The following is a 17,099-nucleotide window of genomic DNA, read 5'->3' as shown; positions in this document are numbered from 1 at the left end:
CTACGGCGGCGGCGGCTGCGGCTCCTCGTGATCAACAGTGCGAGGGCCCCGCCGCTGGCACGGCCGCTGCCCCGCTCGTTGCCCCGGCCACCGGGGCAAGTAAGAGGAAGAGGTGTCAGCTCTGCCCACCCAAGAAGGACTCCAAGACACACACGGTGTGCTGCAGGTGTAAGAAATACATCTGCAAAGGCTGTTCACACGCCTACTGTCACACTTGCGCACATTGGGCCTTTAGCCAGGACGGGACAGGGTGACCCAGAGGACGCGGGGACTAGACACAATACCAGGACAACGGGAGGGTTAAAGCGATCCCTCTGATTGTAATTCAGATTGTGTCCACAAGATGGCAGCAGTGCATAAGCACATTTCCAGATGGAAGATTTGAAAAATGAGTGAACAAGAATACTTTTAGTGAGAAGACCCCAAGTACATTTGGGCAAATCGTGAAGGGGACATTCACATTCATATTCCATTTTTCTGCAAGAATATCGTTAAATCTGTATACTTGGACATCGATTTAGCTTTCCAAGTTTTTTGTAGCCATATTATAAGTTCAACATTTGCAAAACTACTAGTTTTCATAACTTCATAACTCTGAATATTCTTTTACGTTGTGTCCAAAAGGAAGAGGCATGTCTTCGTAAAAGGTTAGCGCCTACATTTTGTGACCGAGACGGGTTTCCGGATACTCCCGTAAAGCCCAGCTCATTGGCTATCTAGCTAGCTTTGTTTGACCCCGATTGGTGCTTATTTGACAAAGATACAGTCCTTCAAGTGATGGCTGCCCGCTTCATCGGCGTGCCATGAAGGCGTCACTCTCTGACCAAATATGGTGTCCTGTAGGACACTACACCCCTAATGAAATAGTGAAGTCTTGTTACCTTCTAGGATATCTGAGGAATAGAGATGAACGTAATTCATTCAAACAATGTTTAGGGTGAGATTTTCACTGATTCCTTTCTTCGCAAATTGAACGAGTGGAAATACAAAATCGATCTTGCGTGTTATATGGACCTTTTTAGGATAAGAAAAATTATTTTATCTAACAAAAAGACACGTCATGTTCACTCTGGGACCCTTTGGATGATAAATCAGAGCAAGATTTCAGAATATAAGTACACATTCCCCTTCAGAGGTGAATATATCAAACCTATCGCTTTGAAAAAAGTGTTTTGTTGTTAGGAGCTCTCGTCAAACAATAGCATGGCATTTTTTCGCAATAATCGCTACTGTAAATTGGACAGTGCAGTTATATTAACACGAATTTAAGCTTTCTGCCAATATAATACACTTATATTTACCGACATTTGTGGTTTCTCTAAAATCTGCGAACATGTCATTTAGATGTTTATACTGTCCAAACACACATTTTATTTATGTATTTCTCAATATCCATATATAGTAGACAAACAAATTAAAAATCTATAGGTTTACCAAATGGTTAAGTGGTTAAACATTAAACGTAGGTGGATTAAGTGATGGTCAAATGTATTTAAACAAATTAGAGATAATAATATGAAAAGTATTGTGAGCATTGCATTGTGGAAGGCAATTACTATATATGAAAGGTATTTCTAAATGAAACACTGATTAGGTTTGGTGAAAAAGTTACTGTGTGATTTTGTGTGTTGTATTTAGTCATTTGAAAATGTGCTTCAAGTTTTGTTAAAACAGCATTAAGATTATCTGTTTTAAGTTTTGTACTAAAAGTTGTGAAATTTTGCCTCAGACGTGTGAAAATAGCACGAAAGCAATACAACATTTTTTTTAAAGACATTTTATTGTCACAACATGATGTGAGCTCCTTGCTCAGCAATCTACACACAATACCCCATAATGACAAAGTGAAACAAGTGTTTTAGACATTTTAGCAAATGCATTAAAAATAATAAACAGAAATACCTTAATTACATACGTTTTCAGACCCTTTGCTATGAGACTCGAAATTGAACTCAGGTGCATCCTGTTTCCATTGATCATCAGTGAGATGTTTCTACAACTGGTTTAGAGTCCACCTGTGGTCAATTCAATTGATTGGACATGATTTGGAAAGGCTCACACCTGTCTATATTAGGTCCCACAGTTGACACTGCATGTCAGAGCCATGAGGTCGAAGGAATTGTCTATAGAGCAATGAGACAGGATTATATCGAGGCACAGATCTGGGGAAGGGTACCAAAAAATGTCTGCAGCATTGAAGGTCCCCAAGAACAGAGTGGCCTCCATCATTCTTAAAAGGAAGAAGTTTAGAACCACCAAGGCTCTTCCTATAGCTGGCCGCCCGGCCAAACTCAGCAACAGGGGGAGAAGGGCCTTGGTCAGGGAGGTGACCAAGAACCCGATGGTCACTCTGACAGAGCTCTAGAGTTCCTCTGTGGAGTTGGGAGAAACTTCCAGAATGCCCAGCGTCACGTCTGGAGGTAACATGGCACCATCCCTACGGTGAAGCATGGTGGTGGTAGCATCATACTAATGAGATGTTTTTCAGTGACAGAGACTGGGAGACTAGTCAGGATCGAGGAAAAGATGAATGGAACAAAGTACAGAGAGATCCTTGATGAAAACCTGCTCCAGAACAGGACAATGACCATAAGCACACAGCCAAGACAATGCAGGAGTGACTTCAGGAGAAGTCTCTGAATATCCTTGAGTGGCCCAGCCAGAGCCCGGACTTGAACCCGATCAAACATCTCTAGAGAGATCTGAAAATATCTGTGCAGCAATGCTTCCCATCCAACCTGACAGAGTTTGACAAGATCTCCAGGATCCCCAAATACAGGTGCGTCAAGCTTGTAGCGGCATACCTATGAAGACTCAATGCTGTAATTGCTGCCAAAGGTGCTTCTATAGAGTACTCCGTAAAGGGTCTGAATACTCATGTAAACGTGATATTTCTGTTTTTATTTGTAATACATTTGCAAACATTTCTAAAAACCTTTTATGGGGTTTTGTGTGTAGATTGCTGAGGATAAAAACAATTTAGAATACATTTAGAAAATGGCTGTAACATAACAAAATTTGGATAACGTCAAGGGGTCTGAAACATTTCTGAAGGCGCTGTTCGTTATATACCGAAAAATAGATTTTTACCAATGGGAATGTGGTGCATGTCACCCATTTATCAAATTTTTATAATCATTTGTGGCCTATCTTCCAGTAGAGAGTAACAGGATTGTAGTGACTATTGGTCCCAAAGAGTCCTTAGACAAAGATAAAAGCTGAAATATATTGTCGTGACTATGATTTTGGGGTTAATTTTAACCACTTAACCATTTGGTAAACCTATAGATTTTTAATTTGTTTGTCTACTATATATAGATATTGAGAACTACATAAATAAAATGTTTGTTTATACAATATAAGCAATACAATACATGATAACCGTATATAATGACCATTCATTATTGCTAATTGGTTTCACATAGTGATAACCACAGTTGGTCAACATATAAAAGGGTGTGTGTGAACACTTGCATTCTTTCAACATGGAGCAGGATAGACAGCAAGGGAAAGGAAGAAATAAAATAGCTCTTTGACAAGGGGCCTGTCAGAGAAGTGGGCATGGGCCTTGTCAAATAGGTCAAAGAGCTGGGCATGGGCCCCGTCAAAGAGGTGGACATTAGAGAGAGAGAGAGCTGACAGCAGGGAACTGTTGTGTTTAATGAAGTCCATGCCATCTTTGTTGACCATATGGTAAACAGAGGCCTTACCATGCCAGAGGCTGTCAATCCAATCTAAAAGGATCAACTGTTTGTTAGATCACATGTCACGCCCTGACCAGAGAGAGCCTTTTATTCTCTATGTTGGTTAGGTCGGCGTGTGACTAGAGTGGGTTATCTAGGTTATTATATTTCTATGTTGGCCTGGTATGGTTCCCAATCAGAGGCAGCTGTTTATTGTTGTCTCTGATTGGGGTTCATGTTTATGCAGCCTTTTCCTACTGTGTTTTGTGGGATCTTGTTTCTGTGTAGATGCCTGTGATCACTGCTTGAGCTTCACGTATCGTTTATTCTTGTTTATTGTTTTTGTGAGTGTCATTTAATAAACACGTGGAATTCTACGTACGCTGCGCCTTGGTCCGATATTCAATATAACGATGTGACAGAAGATCCCACCACAACAGGACCAAGCAGCGTGCCCAGGTGGAGAAAGTTTCATGGACTTGGGAGGAGATTTTGGATGGGAAGGGATCCTGGCCTTGGGAGGAAATCTTGGCAGGACAGGATCACCTTCCTTGGTAGGAGACGCAAGAAGAGAAGGGAGGACAGCGACGACGCCAGGGTTCGCGGCCAGGTTGAAAGCACAAAAGACAGCCCAAAATTTGTAGGGGGGAGCACACCAGGTGGTCGGCGGAGCAGAGGGGTGAACTGGAGCTAGTCAGGGAGTGGAAGGAGGAACTCGGCCAAAGATTCCGGAGAGAGGTGTTGGCTATTAGAGCTCTGCAGAGCGGGCGTGCTGAGGAGTGTGACACCAGTTCGGTGTCATATGCACCAGTTTCACGCATCTGGCCTCCAGTGCGCCTCCCCAGGCTGGTACGTCCTGTGCCTGCTCCTCGCACTCTCCCTGAAGTGCGTGTCCCCAGTCCGGTACGTCCTGTGCCTGCTCCTCGCGCTCGCCCTAAGGTACCACCAGTTCGGTACCACCAGAGCCGGCCCCACGCACCAGGCTTCCTGCGACAGTTCCCAATCCAGAGCTTCCGGCGACAGTTCCCAGTCCAGAGCTTCCGGCGACAGTTCCCAGTCCAGAGTTTCCGGCGACAGTTCCCAATCAAGAGCTGACGGCGACAGTTCCCAGTCCGGAACCTCCTGAGACGGTCCACAGTCCGGAACCTCCTGAGACGGTCCACTGTCCGGAACCTCCTGAGATGGTCCACTGTCCGGAACCTCCTGAGACGGTCCACAATCCGGAATCTCCTGCGACGGTCCACAGTCCGGAACCTCCTGCGACGGTCCACAGTCCAGCTCCAGGGCAGGAGCCTTCCTCTGCGCCTATGTCCAGTCCATGGACGGAGTCCAGTCCCACTCCAATGCAGGAGTCTTCCTCTGCGCCGGTGCCCAGTCCAGGCACGTCGGTCAACTCAGCTCCATGGCTGGGGCCCTCCTCTACGCCGATGCCCAGTCCGGGCACGGCGTTCTATCCGGCTCCATTTCCGCGAGCAGCGTGGGTACTTCTCTCCGCACCGGAGCAGAGCATGTTGATGTTTTATGTTAAAAACATCCTAAAGATTGATTCCATAAATCGTTTCACATGTTTCTAAAGGACTGTAAAGGAACTTTTCGAGTTTTTGTCTTGACGATGTGCCTGTGCCTCATGAAGATGGATTACTGGGCTGAACACGCTAACAACAAGTGACTATTTGGACATAAATGATGGACTTTTTGGAACTTTATGGAACAAATCAGTCATTTATTGTCGAACTGGAATTCCTGGGAGTGCCTTCTGATGAAGATCATCAAAGGTAAGTGAGTATTTATGGTGTTATTTCTAACTTCTGTTGACTCCAAAATGGTGGATATTTCTCTGGCTGGATTGGGCTCTGAGCGCCGTTCAGATTATGCTTTTTCCGTAAAGTTTTTTGAAATCTGACACAGCGGTTGCATTAAAGCCTACTCTATAATGTCTGCAACTGTATTACTGAATACTACAGATGACTTCATGTCTTAGTCCAGTGCAGCACCTCAAATATCACTGTGCATTTATCCCATTCACAGATATCATTATTATTTATTTTTTGCATAGGGCTTACTAGGCCCTAGGATTTCTACTGGTGTTCTATTCATTTTATCAATTGTCTACTCTGTCACTTCAACTTTACTTCAAATTCTATCTGATACCTTTTCCTTTTTTATAATGTCTACCCTTTCTTGTCTTAATTTATTTACTTACTATATCCTATCTTATTGTTACTTATTGCTTTTATGCTAATTTACTATATCTGTTCTCAGCGCTAATTCCTATTTCACTGAGTTTCTCCAGAGCCAGTCTCTCTTCTGGTTTCTGTAACCTTACACCTCTGCCTTTCCTTCAGGCTATAATTACCCTGCGGGCTCTGCTGCTACAGAGCGCTCAGTTGCCCGCTGTTTCCTCCTTCCGTCCTTCACGGTGCTGTAATGTCTCTAGTAGATACTCTAGATTATACCACGTTACTGTTTTTATGTATTTGTTGTCACTATTTATTCTAGACAGGTTTATTTTAACTTCTTGATGCACCCATCCCGTTAGCGGGATAATTTTCGTCAACCACCGCTGAATTGCAGAGCGCCAAATTCAAATTAAATTACTAAAAATATTTAATTTTCATGAAATAACAAGTGCAATATAGCAAAACACATCTTAGCTTGTTGTTAATCCACCTGACGTGTCAGATTTCAATAAAGCTTTTCAGCGAAAGCATACTGTTACGAATCCCTTTGGCCCGGCAGTCTAGGGGGGATGGTATCGAGACCCGTAACATAACTCATGCAAATTTTAACAGTGAAAAAGTAACGGTGAGTACAAACCGACATGCAACTAATTTACCGTCAAACTCTTATGGTTTATTTCTAAACACACGGGGGAGGGGGGGGGGGCAGGAAAAGGGGCTGAGCTGGACCCAAGGAAAGAAATAATAACTATCCAAAAACACCCCTAAGCTAGACTACCTGCTTTAAGAACAGCTAGCTAACTAACCAAAAATACAGTGGGTGGTCCGCCCAGTTCTAACTAGTGTTCTTAGACAAAGTAGTCCTACGGGTAGTGTATGCCCATGGGCAACTTGTCTTGGTACCCCCTTTTCCCACCATCAAACCAAACAAACACCATAACCAAAACAATACTCACAGGTGGGGACAAAGTGACATGTAGTTGCAAAAACAAAAGAGCTCAATCCAAAGAGAGAGAGAGAGATATGGAGAGCGAGATATTGAGCGAGAGACACAGAGATATTGAAACACAGAGATCGAGCGACACAGAGAGATTGAAACAGAGAGATCGAGCTCCAGAGGAAACAACTGAATGGGTTTTTAAACCAAGGGAAAGGGGATGTGATTGGGTAATGGAAACAGGAGGTGTGTCTTCTTATTGATGACCGCATGGTGACTGATGATGATTGCCACCTGTGAGGGGAGAAGGACAGAAAAGAAATACACACACAGGATACACTCACAGAATACTTATATCCGTAACACATACCAAGCATTTTTGTAAGCACATCTCTCTCAGTAGACAAAATATTACAAAAGGCTAGCAGCCAAGTAGATTGGTGATGAAAGTCAGAAAAGCAATAAATTAAATCGCATACCTTTGATAATCTTCGGATGTTTGCACTCATGAGACTCCCAGTTACACAATAAATGTTCCTTTTGTTCCATAAAGATTATTTTTATATCTAAAATACCTCCATTTGGTTGGCGCGTTATGTTCAGAAATCCACAGGCTCGAGCGGTCACGACATCACAGACGAAAATTCCAAATAGTATCCGTGATGTTCGTAGAAACATTTCAAAAGTTTTTTATAATCAATCCTCAGGTTGTTTTTACAATATATAATCGATAATATATCAACCGGGAATGTAGCTTCTTCAATAGGAGAGAGAGAGAAAATGACTGCTTCAAGCTGTTGCGCATACAAAACACTGCTGGCACCCAGCCATACAATGACGCAATGTGATTTTTCTCGCTCATTTTTCAAAATAAAAGCCTGAAACTATGTCTAAAGACTGTACACATCATGGGGAAGCCATAGGAAAAGGAATCTGGTTGATATCCCTTTAAATGGAGCGAAGGCAGACTATGGAACATGGAGCTTTCAAAATAAAGGCCATTTACTCGTTTGATTTTCCTCAGGTTTTCGCCTGCAATATCAGTTCTGTTATAGTCACAGACAATATTTTGACCGTTTTGGAAACTTTAGAGTGTTTTCTATCCCAATCTGACAATTATATTTATATTCTAGATTCTGGGCCTTAGAAATAGGAAGTTTAATTTGGGTAAGTTTTTCATCCAAACATCAAAATACTGCCCCCTACACTCAAGAGGTTAACAATGACCTTTCTTTTGCATTTCAAAGATGGTAGTAAAAAATCACCATTTGGTTTTAACTTTGTATTTTCTTCTACCAGATCTATTGTGTTATATTCCCCTACATTAAATTCACATTTCCACAAACTTCAAAGTGTTTCCTTTCAAATTGTAGAGTACGCATTTCCTTGCTTCAGGGCCTGAGCTACAGGCAGTTAGATTTGGGTATGTCATTTAGGCGAACATTTTTAAAAAAGGGGGCTATCCCTAAGAAGTTTTTTAAAAGTAGTCTATATACTGCAGTGGTTCCTATCTGCCACTGAGGGGGGAATGTACACACAAACAGAAGCAGGAAGAGAGTTACAGACAGTGAAGTCTATTAACATTAGGAAGTAGAGTCATTCTGGCTGGTGCCTTGGTCCTTGACACACATTTGTGCTCAGGTACCATTTAACATAAGAGGCAGACTCTAACTCTCACATGGCTCTTCATCTCTCCCTCCTCCTCCTACTCCTCATCTTTGACAGACTCTCAGCAGGTAAGGGTCACACTTCTATGAATTAAGGGCGAAGTCACCTGGGTCAGTTCACTTTAAACACTGTATAATCAATCTCAAGCATGAACAAGCTGTTTCAAGTGTTGGATTAATGTGATTTTTAAATGTTTCCTCTATAAAGATTCTATTACATTTTAACTCAAATTTAAATGTGTTTTGTGTTGATTTGTCCACAGCGAGGCATGTGTCTGTGCAGACTGGAGGCTCCATCACCTTCCCATGTCACTATGATCTGAATCACATCCACCACGTGAAATACTGGTGTCAAGGATTAGGGTGGGATGTATGTTCGTATGTAGTACGTACTGACCATCCTAAGAGCAGTGGTAAGACCTCAATATCTGATGACATCAACAAGAGAATCTTCACTGTGACCATGACTGACCTGGCGTCATGGGACTCTAATACTTACAGGTGTGTTATGGAGATCAATAGAGGACCAGATATCATGATACAATGGTTCTACCTATCTGTCACTCCAGGTAAGACCCCTTCACTGCTTGTATCTAGTAAAGTAGAATGAATAATTCCTAGACAGAGCTATACTGTAAATGTAGTTAAAACAAGATTATATTTTGTGTCATGATGGAGTAACAGAACTAAGCTTGTGAGGATAGTTACATTCTTCAAGAATCAATGACTATATATAATTATTATGAATTTAAAAGACCAAAAATGGATGTACCAATCACAGAATGCAGCTTGAAGTAAATTGTAAGGAGACTGTTGTAAAAGTCATTTTTTCTCCTCTGAATTCTTGTTTTTTACCTGTGTCCAGGTACTCCAGAACTCTATGTGGAACAACAGGAAGTGACTGGAGTAGAAGGAGGGAGTGTCACTGTCTGTTGTTACTATAGTAACTCTGGAGACATGAAGTGGTGCAGGATGGGTGGTGATTGTGTGAGTAGGTTTTCTGGGACTTTACATGGAACATCAGTGACATTAAAGCGGACTAGTGATGCCAACAACAGAAAAGTCTTAACAGTGACTATGAGTGGACTGAAGATGGAGAACACTGACTGGTATTGGTGTAGAGTTGGAGAAATAGAGATGCCTATTCACATCACTGTCAGTCAACAAACTGCAACACAGAGAACCTCTAAGATGACCTCAAGTTAGTAGATCAATCACATACTTTATGATCAATATGATTCCCTTTGTTTTATCCACTGGTATCATCTGGAACTAATTGTAATATGAACTATGAATGTGATGTTGCTATACAACCTGACTATCTGGTTTACCATTAACTTCATTGATGATATTGTTGTTTTACCTCACAGCAACCCAAGATCCAACCCCTCAACAACCCTCTGCCTCTCCAACTGCTGAGCCTGTTCAGACTGACAACACAAGTCAAGGAGCTGAGGGGAACATGGAGGAAGTCCACCAGAGGTTATTATCACTCCTTCAGATGTTTTATCACACATGTTGTTAGTTAATATGAACTCAGAGAAACATTACAATTCCATCATACACTACAACAGTTAATGCTAACCAAACACCCTCCCTAAATGCATATAGAGACTGTTATCACTTCCTCCTGGGTAGAACATCTCTGTGGTTGCCTTGTGAAAAGTAGCAGCATTATTGTGTTATACTCAGTCATTTGCAAGAACAAGTTTCACACTTTAAAGAAATGTTATTTGTATAGTAATAATCTCAATGATAATCATACAATCTCCTAACTTTCATGGTCAGATAAACAATTGTTCCTTTTACCATGACAGTGCACATAACAAGTGCATACAGAAAACGATCAATTAATAAGGATCTATTTTAATTGTATTTTTAGTCGAATGTTTTATATATAATCCATCAAATCAAATCAAATGTATTTATATAGCCCTTCGTACATCAGCTGATATCTCAAAGTGCTGTACAGAAAGCCAGCCTAAAACACCAAACAGCAAGCAATGCAGGTGTAGAAGCACGGTGGCTAGGAAAAACTCCCTAGAAAGGCCAAAACCTAGGAAGAAACCTAGAGCGGAACCAGGCTCTGAGGGGTAGCCAGTCCTCGTCTGGCTCTGCCGGGAGGAGATTATAACAGAACATGGCCAAGATGTTCAAATGTTCATAAATGACCAGCATTGTCAAATAATAATAATCACAGGCAGAACAGTTGAAACTGGAGCAGCAGTCCAGGTGGACTGGGGACAGCAAGGAGTCATCATGCCAGGTAGTCCTGAGGCATGGTCCTAGGGCTCAGGTCCTCTGAGAGAGAGAAAGAAAGAGAGAAAGAGAGAATTAGAGAGAGCACACTTAAATTCACACAGGACACCGGATAAGACAGGAGAAGTACTCCAGATATAACAAACTGACCCTAGCCCCCCGACACATGAAATACTGCAGCATAAATACTGGAGGCTGAGACAGGAGGGGTCAGGAGACACTGTGGCCCCATCGGATGATACCCCCGGACAGGGCCAAACAGGAAAGATATAACCCCACCACTTTGCCAAAGCACAGCCCCCACACCACTAGAGGGACACCTTCATCCATCAGGTCCATAGATGTGAAAGTCCTACTCATCTCTCTGGGCATGTTGGTGGTGGTGACAGCTGGTATCCTAGTAACATGGAAGATGTGGAGAAGGCATAGTAAGTAGTCATTTTATGTGAATATAAAAAAGGAGAATAGTTTAGAAAATACTAAATGTATTGATATTGTGACCAACAGTATATTTCTTGCCTGTGATTCATCTTGAATGACAGAAAACATTTGGAGGAATTGTCTTTTAGAAACCCATTCAGAGGTATTATTGTTCTATAACAAACTCAGAAGTAGTTGACATCTCCCGCTCTTTATTCCAGAGGACAATAAGGCCAAGGACCAGACAACTAACAACTCAGTGGTAGGATACACTTCATTTATTATTTTCAACCATCTGCAAATCTGTTGTTGATCTGGGATCATCTACCATTTGACTCCAGCATTACCTCTTCAGTTGACTATCAATGAGTTGACATAAAAGGTCCCATATTCTAACTGAACCCAAGCTCTTACAGTGCTCACGATGTTGAAAAATGCTGTTAAAAATACAGAGAACAGGAAATTGTCAGTTCACGAAATATATCTGTGACCGCATCCTATCATATAACAATATTGCACCTCATGTCTATTTCCAAACCAACTCTACGAGTTCTTGACAAACACATGACATTTTAATTTGCATTAGACAGATATGACATTTGTTGTTTTCATGTATGTGGTAAAGGAGTTTAGCTTATCGTGGAAACAAACTGTTGTTTAGGTGGTAAATAGACAAGTCCTGTTTCTCTTTGCTACTTATTTCTTTGCAGTCTGCTGACCCTGAGCAGGAGATTACATACAGCACAGTCACCTACACCAGAGAGGCAGCACAGCAGGTACAAACTGAATAAAACTGGTCTTGGTCTGTGGAGATCTTGGACTAGAACCAATCACTCCATCTCTGCAGTGAGCCGGGGTTCTCTCTCTCCCTCTCTCTCTCCCTCTCTCTCTCTCTCTCTCTCTCTTTCTCTCTCTCTCTCTCTCACTCTCTCCTCCATCTCTGCAGGTTCTCTCTCTCTCTCCTCCATCTCTGCAGGTTCTCTCTCTCTCCTCCATCTCTGTAGTGAGCTGGGGTTCTTTCTCTCTCTCTCTCTCTCTCTCTCTCTCTCTCTCTCTCTCTCTCTCTCTGTAGTGAGCTGGGGTTCTTTCTTTCTCTCTCTCTCTCTCTCTCTCTCTCTCCTCCATCTCTGTAGTGAGCTGGGGTTCTTTCTTTCTCTCTCTCTCTCTCTCTCTCTCTCTCTCTCTCTCTCTCTCTCTCTCTCTCTCTCTCTCTCTCTCTCTCCTCCATCTCTGTAGTGAGCTGGGGTTCTTTCTCTCTCTCTCTCTCTCTCTCTCTCTCTCTCTCTCTCTCTCCTGCTCTCTCTCTCTCTCCCCTCTCTCTCTCTCTCTCTCTCTCTCTCTCTCCTCCATCTCTGCAGGTTCTCTCCCTATCCTCCATCTCTACAGGTTCTCTCCCTCCACTCCATCTCTGTAGTGAGCTGAGGTTCTCTCTCTCTCTCTCTGTCTCTCTTTCTCTCTCTCCTCCATCTCTGCAGTGTGAGCTGAGCATCTGAAGTTTCGATTCTCTTCCTATGCATGTAGTCATGTGTTTATCTTCTGTGCTGTCCATTTCTCCTCCATCTCCTCTTATCTCTTTCTTCTCCATCTCTGCAGTGTAAGCTGGGGTTCTCTCTCTCCACCTCTCTCTCTCTCTCTCTCTCTCTCTCTCTCTCTCTCACCTCCATCTCTGCAGTGTGAGCTGAGTATCTGAAGTTAGTGTACTCTCTCTTTTCCTGTGCGTGTATCCATATGTTTACCTTCCGTGTTGTCAATTTCTCAGAGCCCAAACCCAGGGAGCCACCATGACGTGATGTACAGCACTGTGATGCCTGATCAGTTCAGGACAGAACAGAAGGTCAACTTATGGCTACAAGCATTTCGGCTCTTAGACAAATTATGGCTGTTACTCATGAAGCGTCATAGCAAATGTGCATCTGTTTAGAAAACAATTGTATTTCCTGTCTAATTTTCTGTCTTGGAACAAGCAATAGGTAAATGTACACTATAACAGTATAACAACACATTTTTGTTACTTGGGTGTCTCTCTACCAACAGGATCCATTTCCTGAAAATGATGATGTCACATACAGCACTGTCATCCTCCAGCACAAGACCCAATTAAAAGGACAGACCAAGGTAAAGCTGTTCTACTGATTCTCCACAGCTGGTATTATGTTATCAGAAACAACAGTAGGTGATTGTTTCCTCAGTGTTAATATAGTCATGGTTACATCACCATTATAGCTGTAGGCCTAATATATCATCTTTATGTTGCATATCACAATTATAACTGTCTACACTTTTAATTTCACAGAGAAGTGTGTTTTATAGTGTATCTCCATCATGACAGAACTGTCCCTCTTCACCTCTCTACCTGTTCCTCCTCTGTAGTCAGCAGAACCAGATGATAATGTGGTCTACAGCTCACTAGCTCTACAGGTGACCACACAGGTCAGTGTTGGTGTCTCCTCTGTCTGTTGTACCAGATGATGCTGATCTCTCAACAAAGATACAGACAACACCACATTACTATGTGTACTAAACATCACTCTTTAACCACACACACCTTTATTAGTGTTTTTGTTTTGATCCATGTAAAATGTTATTATCACATTTTGACCAGCTAACCTAACTGTTATCAGTGTGTATCCATAACATTACAGTGTGAACTGCCTAGGTTTAGGGTGACGTTGCTTCTAGATGCTGATCTTGGGTCAGATTTCATTTCCCCCCCACCAAAGGTTAAGGTTAGAGTAGGAGGAGGGGAAACTGATCTTAGATCTGTGCCTAATGGAAACGTGGAGAATGTGACTGAACGTTTCACTTCCTCTCCAGCAGAGGGAAGCAGCACAGCAGTGACTGACTGAGAAGACTTTCCTTTTACTGGAAGGACAGAACACTCCCCTCTCCTGTGTTACAACATCTATCTGCATCCAATATTCTTCTGTCATACCTCTTAACCCACCCCAGGTAGACCCCTCTCTTCTTTAGTGTAATAAACTACTGAAGACAGTCTGCTTTGTTAGTGATTATCATCACATTTCTGTTAATAGTTATGTTCCATCAACCTTTCCCCTCTCTTGTTTCTTATGTTTTGATCTTATTGATCTCATCTAGTTAAATGTCCTATGCCTGTAACTAATCAAACGTGTATTAAGGTCTTAGTATACTGAACTGCAATAATAAAATTGACTATATATTGCCCAATGGACATCAATGGTACAATGCAATTGTTACATCTATTTATAGCAACTGTTTGTAGGAATTACACAGAAGCATTTTCTTTTTGCAAATCATGTTATATTTATTGGGAATCATTGAACTTTTCATTAAATTTTTTGGGGGTAGATCAGCTTTAAACGTCCCTTTTTTCAAGACCCTGTTTTTCAAAGATAATTCATACAAATCCAAATAACTTCACAGATCTTCATTGTAAAGGGTTTAAACAGTTTCCCATGCTTGTTCAATGAACCATAAACAATTAATGAACATGCACCTGCGGAACGGTCGTTAAGACACTAACAGCTTAGAGACGGTAGGCAAATAAGGTCACAGTTCTGAAAACTTAGGACACTAAAGAGGCCTTTCTACTGACTGAAAAACACCAAAAGAAAGATGCCCAGAGTCCCTGCTCATCTGCATGAATGTGCCTTAGGAATGCTGCAAGGAGGCATGAGGACTGCAGTTGTGGCTAGGGCAATAAATTGCAATGTCCATACTGTGAGATGCCTAAGACAGAGCTACAGGGAGACAGGACGGACCGCTGATCATGCTCGCAGTTGCAGACCACGTGTAACAACACCTGCACAGGACTGGTCGCACCTGCGAGACAGGTACAGGATGGCAACAACAACTGCCTGAGTTATACCAGGAACGCACAATCCCTCCATCAGTGCTCAGACTGTCCGCAATAGGCTGAGAGAGGCTGGACTGAGGTAAGGCAGATCCTCACCAGACATCACCGGCAACATCATCGCCTATGGGCACAAACCCACCATCACTGGACCCGACAGGACTGGCAAAAAGTGCTCTTCACTGACAAGTTGCGGTTTTGTCTCACCAGGGGTGACGGTCGGATTCGTGTTTATCATCGAAGGAATGAGCGTTACACCGAGGCCTGTACTCTGGAGCAGGATCGATTTGTAGGGGGACGGCCCATCATAGTCTGGGGCGGTGTCTCACAGTAGCATCAGACTGAACTTGTTGTCATTGCAGGCAGTCTCATTACTGGAAAGACATCCTCCTCCCTCATGTTGTACCCTTCCTGCAGGCTCATCCTGACATGACCCTCCAGCATGACAATGCCACCAGCCATACTGCTCGTTCTGTGCGTGATTTCCTGCAAGACAGGAATGTCAGTGTTCTCCCATGGCCAGCAAAGAGCCCGGATCTCAATCCCATTGAGCACGTCTGGGACCTGTGGATCGGAGGGTGAGGGCTAGGGCCATTCCCACCAGAAATGTCCGGGAACTTGCAGGTGCCTTGGTGGAAGAGTGGGGTAACATCTCACAACAAGAACTGGCAAATCTGGTGCAGTCCATGAGGAGGAGATGCACTGCAGTACTTAATGCAGCTGGTGGCCACACCAGATACTGACTGTTACTTTTGACCACCCCTTTGTTCAGGGACATTATTCCATTTCTGTTAGTCACATGTCTGTGGAACTTGTTCAGTTTGTCTCAGTTGTTGAATCTTGCTATGTTCATACAAATACTTACACATGTTAAGTTCGCTGAAAATAAACACCGTTGACAGTGAGAGGACATGTACTTTTTTCTGAGTTTATATATACACACATGGACATTAACACTTAGGCTTCTACTTCCAGCTTGAAATAGATTTTACTGGCACAGTATATTTTACATTAGTTATCTTTAGTTTGTTTTTAGTCCTTCAGCTTTCCTCAACCCCTCCCCTCTACCTCTGAAGACCATCCAGTTCAATAACCAAACATGCACAAGGAGCACAACTAGAATGCAAATGGGGAGTTTATTAGGGAGATTTGCACACTGGAGAAAGGGGGGGAATTCACCAACCATTTCACAGTCCACAAACCGTTCTCGTTGTCCATTCCATTCTCCAGGGGTAATCCTAAAACTCGTGTCCTCAGCCAAACCGGTTCGGGACACAGTGGGGGTAATCACACAGCCATTTCTCTCTTCTCACACTTCCCTCTCTGTTCTCTGCCCCTTTAAGCAAGCCACTTCCTCTTTAATCCCCAAGTACTCTCTGGCTTAATGATCCACAGGCTTGCCTCATTAGGGCAAGAAGTCTATATAAGGCTCGGGGTTGGAGCCATTAGGCTGCAAGATATTTCCCTTCAATAACCACTCCTCTCACCTCTCCCTGCAGTCTGCCACACTATATACAACATCAGAACTGTTTGTGGTCGCCATTGAAAACTCACATGTCCTGGTCTCAGCCTGCCCAAAATAAATGATTAACCCAAGTGGAGAGTTGAAGGACACATGTAAAGGGGTTCCCGGGGTTCAAACCAAATCTGTTAAAGTATGAGGGAGGGGGGTTACTAACAGTGGGGCGTTTATCATAGGTTACTGTTTAAGTTCCCTAAGTTGTTATCCATCAACATTTATCATAGGTTACTGTTTAAGTACCCTAAGTTGGTATCCATCAACATTTATCATAGGTTACTGTTTAAGTTCCCTAAGTTGTTATCCATCAACATTTATCATAGGTTACTGTTTAAGTACCCTAAGTTGGTATCCATCAACATTTATCATAGGTTACTGTTTAAGTACCCTAAGTTGGTATCCATCAACATTTATCATAGGTTACTGTTTAAGTTCCCTAAGTTGTTATCCATCAACATTTATCATAGGTTACTGTTTAAGTACCCTAAGTTGGTATCCATCAACATTTATCATAGGTTACTGTTTAAGTTCCCTAAGTTGTTATCCATCAACATTTATCATAGGTTACTGTTTAAGTACCCTAAGTTGGTATCCATCAACAT

The 17,099-nt window shown here is 42.5% G+C and overlaps 1 protein-coding gene across 1 annotated transcript; it reads left to right on the top strand.

Annotated features, from left to right (window-relative positions):
* Nucleotides 1–8,336: 8,336 nt before the first annotated feature.
* On the top strand, nucleotides 8,337–13,615 carry LOC110531089 (uncharacterized). The gene is made up of 9 exons (XM_090243179.1): nucleotides 8,337–8,536; nucleotides 8,731–9,036; nucleotides 9,333–9,668; nucleotides 9,838–9,949; nucleotides 11,060–11,154; nucleotides 11,368–11,408; nucleotides 11,857–11,922; nucleotides 13,181–13,261; nucleotides 13,517–13,615. The coding sequence occupies exons 1-9, from the start codon at nucleotides 8,479–8,481 to the stop codon at nucleotides 13,613–13,615; spliced, it is 1,194 nt and encodes a 397-aa protein (XP_090099305.1). The 5' UTR covers nucleotides 8,337–8,478.
* The last annotated feature ends 3,484 nt before the right edge of the window (nucleotides 13,616–17,099 follow it).

The sequence above is a fragment of the Oncorhynchus mykiss genome, chromosome 1, assembly GCF_057628025.1.
Source record: "Oncorhynchus mykiss isolate SJ-2025 chromosome 1, ASM5762802v1, whole genome shotgun sequence".
NCBI classification, from domain to species: domain Eukaryota; kingdom Metazoa; phylum Chordata; class Actinopteri; order Salmoniformes; family Salmonidae; genus Oncorhynchus; species Oncorhynchus mykiss.
Note: the sequence above shows the minus strand (reverse complement) of the source record. Positions and strands in the feature narration are given on the sequence as shown.

What these genes read in the sequence shown, in the direction of transcription:
- LOC110531089 (XM_090243179.1), top strand. Translation starts at nt 8,479, where the DNA reads ATGGCTCTTCATCTCTCCCTCCTCCTCCTACTCCTCATCTTTGACAGA. An exon ending in AACCTCTAAGATGACCTCAA is followed by an intron (nt 9,669 to 9,837) that starts GTTAGTAGATCA and finishes TTTACCTCACAG; the next exon opens with CAACCCAAGATCCAACCCCT. An exon ending in ATGGAGGAAGTCCACCAGAG is followed by an intron (nt 9,950 to 11,059) that starts GTTATTATCACT and finishes TTCATCCATCAG; the next exon opens with GTCCATAGATGTGAAAGTCC.